Source organism: Lipotes vexillifer, unplaced genomic scaffold (assembly GCF_000442215.2).
Source record: "Lipotes vexillifer unplaced genomic scaffold, Lipotes_vexillifer_v1.1 scaffold742, whole genome shotgun sequence".
In the NCBI taxonomy this organism is placed as follows: Eukaryota; Metazoa; Chordata; class Mammalia; order Artiodactyla; family Lipotidae; genus Lipotes; species Lipotes vexillifer.
The window spans coordinates 1,981,991-1,985,063 of NW_006775459.1; the positions used below are offsets into that span (position 1 = coordinate 1,981,991).

General features: G+C 33.3%; 1 protein-coding gene across 2 annotated transcripts in view; it reads left to right on the forward strand.

The window, feature by feature from the left end:
* Positions 1–1,609: 1,609 nt before the first annotated feature.
* Positions 1,610–3,073, forward strand: part of NUDT12 (nudix hydrolase 12) — a 9,953-nt gene continuing 8,489 nt past the window's right edge. The window contains exons 1-2 of one of the 2 annotated variants that reach the window (XM_007449900.1): positions 1,610–1,761; positions 2,377–2,975. In XM_007449900.1, coding sequence (XP_007449962.1) covers positions 1,610–1,761; positions 2,377–2,975 — 751 coding nt within the window. Of the gene's footprint in view, positions 1,816–2,376; positions 2,976–3,073 lie in introns of both variants that reach the window. The other variant, XM_007449899.1, reaches the window with a different exon arrangement.

Below are 3,073 nucleotides of genomic sequence, written 5' to 3' on the forward strand. Positions count from 1 at the left end.
GGCCAGTTTTGCAGTCAACCTGCACTGAGTGGGCTGTGGAGAAGGTAAGGAAGTGACCATGACTTAAATATTGCCTGAAGTAAACCTAACTGAAGAACCTGTATGATATGATTTTAAGGAAAAGGCAACTTTAAAGGGAGACCATACATGAGTCAGTATACAGCAGTGCAAAATAAAGTCCTGAAAAGTTGTAGCTTTTGTTATTCATAATGTTTTTAAAGCATTTAGGAATCTTAATATGAAGAGAATGGTGAAGTAAATTCTAGAATAAATCAAAAGAAATAAAATATTGTTTTCTAATCTAGAAGTCACTCCTACTTTAAGTTGTATACAGAATTTCAATATTTTGTTTCTATTCCTGTGAGTAGTTTTGACCTATTTATAGGTAGCAGAAAGATATAAACAGGTAGGGTGAACAGTCACAAAGCCCACTTTTTTCTTTTTATATTGTCATGCTATTCCTACTACACAACTGATCAACAAAATTGCAGTGTCAGAACCCTAGAGACAACTGCTGTCAAAAATTATGGATTATAACCTTTCTTTCTCTTTAGCCTCAATACCTTATGCTCAGAATGGTAGAAACTTAGTTAGAATCCCAAATCTTTTCTTAATAGAATTTCATAGGGAAAAAAAATCATACCTTAAAAAAAGTACTTTGAGAAGTTTATAGACAATTGAAATATGAACCATTTCCACACACACACACAAAAAAGCTCAGTTTGTGCCCTACCACATTCAGTCCACAATTAGGCAACATTTATTAAAAGGTATGAAACAATTATTTTCTTTCTTACTGAAATAACAGTAACAAAGCAGACAAAGTTAATGGTTTTAAAAGCTTCTGTGATTCAAGGATAGACAAAGTGACCAACAGAACAGTGTCCAATAATAGGTCCAAAATATATGGTCTCATTTGTGGAAAGGATAATACTGCAATGTAATGGGACAAAGATAGTGAATTCAAGAATGATGTTGAGTTGAATGGATTATCTATTGGGATAAAATGTATCGTGACCCCTACCTCACACCATGAGCAAAAATCATTCCCTGATGGATTAGCAGAATTAACTATGCGAGGTAAAGTAATAAATTTTTTTCATGTGAAATGTAGCTTTTTGAATAGGATCATAATTTCCCTGAGAGGACAGATCTGTTTCTAGTACCACAGATTCTAAGAATACTACTTGGCATCTGCTGAAAACATCTGTCTTTATTTCTGTCTGCTTGCTTTAACTCCCCTCATGCCCTGATCCATACTGAAGTCCCTCTGGTTTGCCTGAAATACACTTTCCTCTTTGTAATGTCTGTTACCTTATTCCCCCCTCCCAATGATGTCACCCCCTTCAACTGTATTCCACCAAAGTTCTTTATACATTATTTTATACATCCCCCATGTTGAATTATATTTAAAATTCTCATCTGATAACAGTTTTGAAATGTATGCTGTGATGACAGTTGACTACTAGTTACCTTTTTAAGAGTATATTGTTTTAGAAACCATAACTAATATTCTAATTATATTAGCACCCTGATAATGGTCAATCATTGATACAAGAAAGCAATTGCAAATGAGTTTTTTTTCCTATTTTCCTATTTTAAGGAAGAAATGTCTTCTGTAAAAAGAAGTCCAAACCAAGAAATTATATCCCAATTTCACTATTCAGCTGCAGAAGGAGATATTGCCAGGTTAACAGTAATGCTCAGTCATTCTCCATCTCTTCTCAATGAAACTTCTGAAAATGGCTGGACTGCTTTAATGTATGCTGCAAGGAATGGGCACCCAGATGTTGTCCAGTTTCTACTTGAGAAAGGGTAAACATTTTAGGCTGTACCACCTGAAGGAGTGTCTGGTTTAATTTCTGGTTTACGTATTTTCTTTTAAATTTTTCTTATAGCCATATTTATAACATTGGGCTTGTAAATAACTCATTGAACAGTCTTGTTATATAATAGCATAATTTCTAATTAAAAATTTTTAACTTTTTTTAATTGGGAAATTAACTCTTCATACTTAACAGCAAAGAAATTGAGTTAAATTAATTTTTTTCTCCCAAATAGAATGTGTAAATCTACCCACTATGACTATAGAAAACTCCTTGTAAAAATTTAATATCTCATTATAGCACATAAAATGTATGCTTTTTTTATTTTATAAATAATCTTCCAGAAATTTTAAATATCTACTGTCTCTAACTTTTAATCATTTATGATTGTTTCTTTTACCTTTCCATTAGTATATTATGTGCTAAAACAAAAAGAAATATATGCAATTATTAAATAGAGGGGCTATCACGTACATCTGGAAATATTTTATTGTAATAAATACTGAAGAAGATGTTTCTTTACTATTTTATTTTTTGCTTCCATCCATAGGTGCGACAGATCCATTATCAATAAATCAAGGCAGTCTGCACTGGATATTGCTAAATTTTGGGGTTATAAGCATATAGCTAACTTACTAGCTAATGTTAAAGGTGGGAAGAAGCCTTGGTTCCTAACCAGTGAAATGGAAGAATGTGAAAATTATTTTAGCAAGACACTACTGGACCGGAAAAGTGAAAAAAGAAATAATTCTGACTGGCTGTTAGCAAAAGAAAGCCATCCAGCCACAGTTTATATCCTTTTCTCAGATTTAAATCCCTTGGTTACTCTAGGTGGCAATAAAGAAAGTTTCCAACAGCCGGAAGTCAGGCTTTGTCAGCTGAACTACACAGATATAAAGGATTATTTGGCTCAGCCTGAGAAGATCACCTTGATTTTCCTTGGAGTAGAACTTGAAATGAAAAAAGAGTTGTTTAATTATGCTGGGGAAGTCTCACAAGAAAAAGATGCAGAAAAAGATGCGTTGGTTGCCTGGTTTGCTTTAGGTATAGATCCTGTTGCTGCTGAAGAATTTAAGCAAACCCATGAAAATTGCTATTTTCTTCATCCTCCAATGCCAGCTCTTCTGCAGTTGAAAGAAAAAGAAGCTGGTAAGAAGTGAACACTGTTTACTTGTATTGGTAATAATCTGATTTTTGGTATTGGATTGAAATTGCATGTATCCACAATTTCTAGGAAGCACACTCTT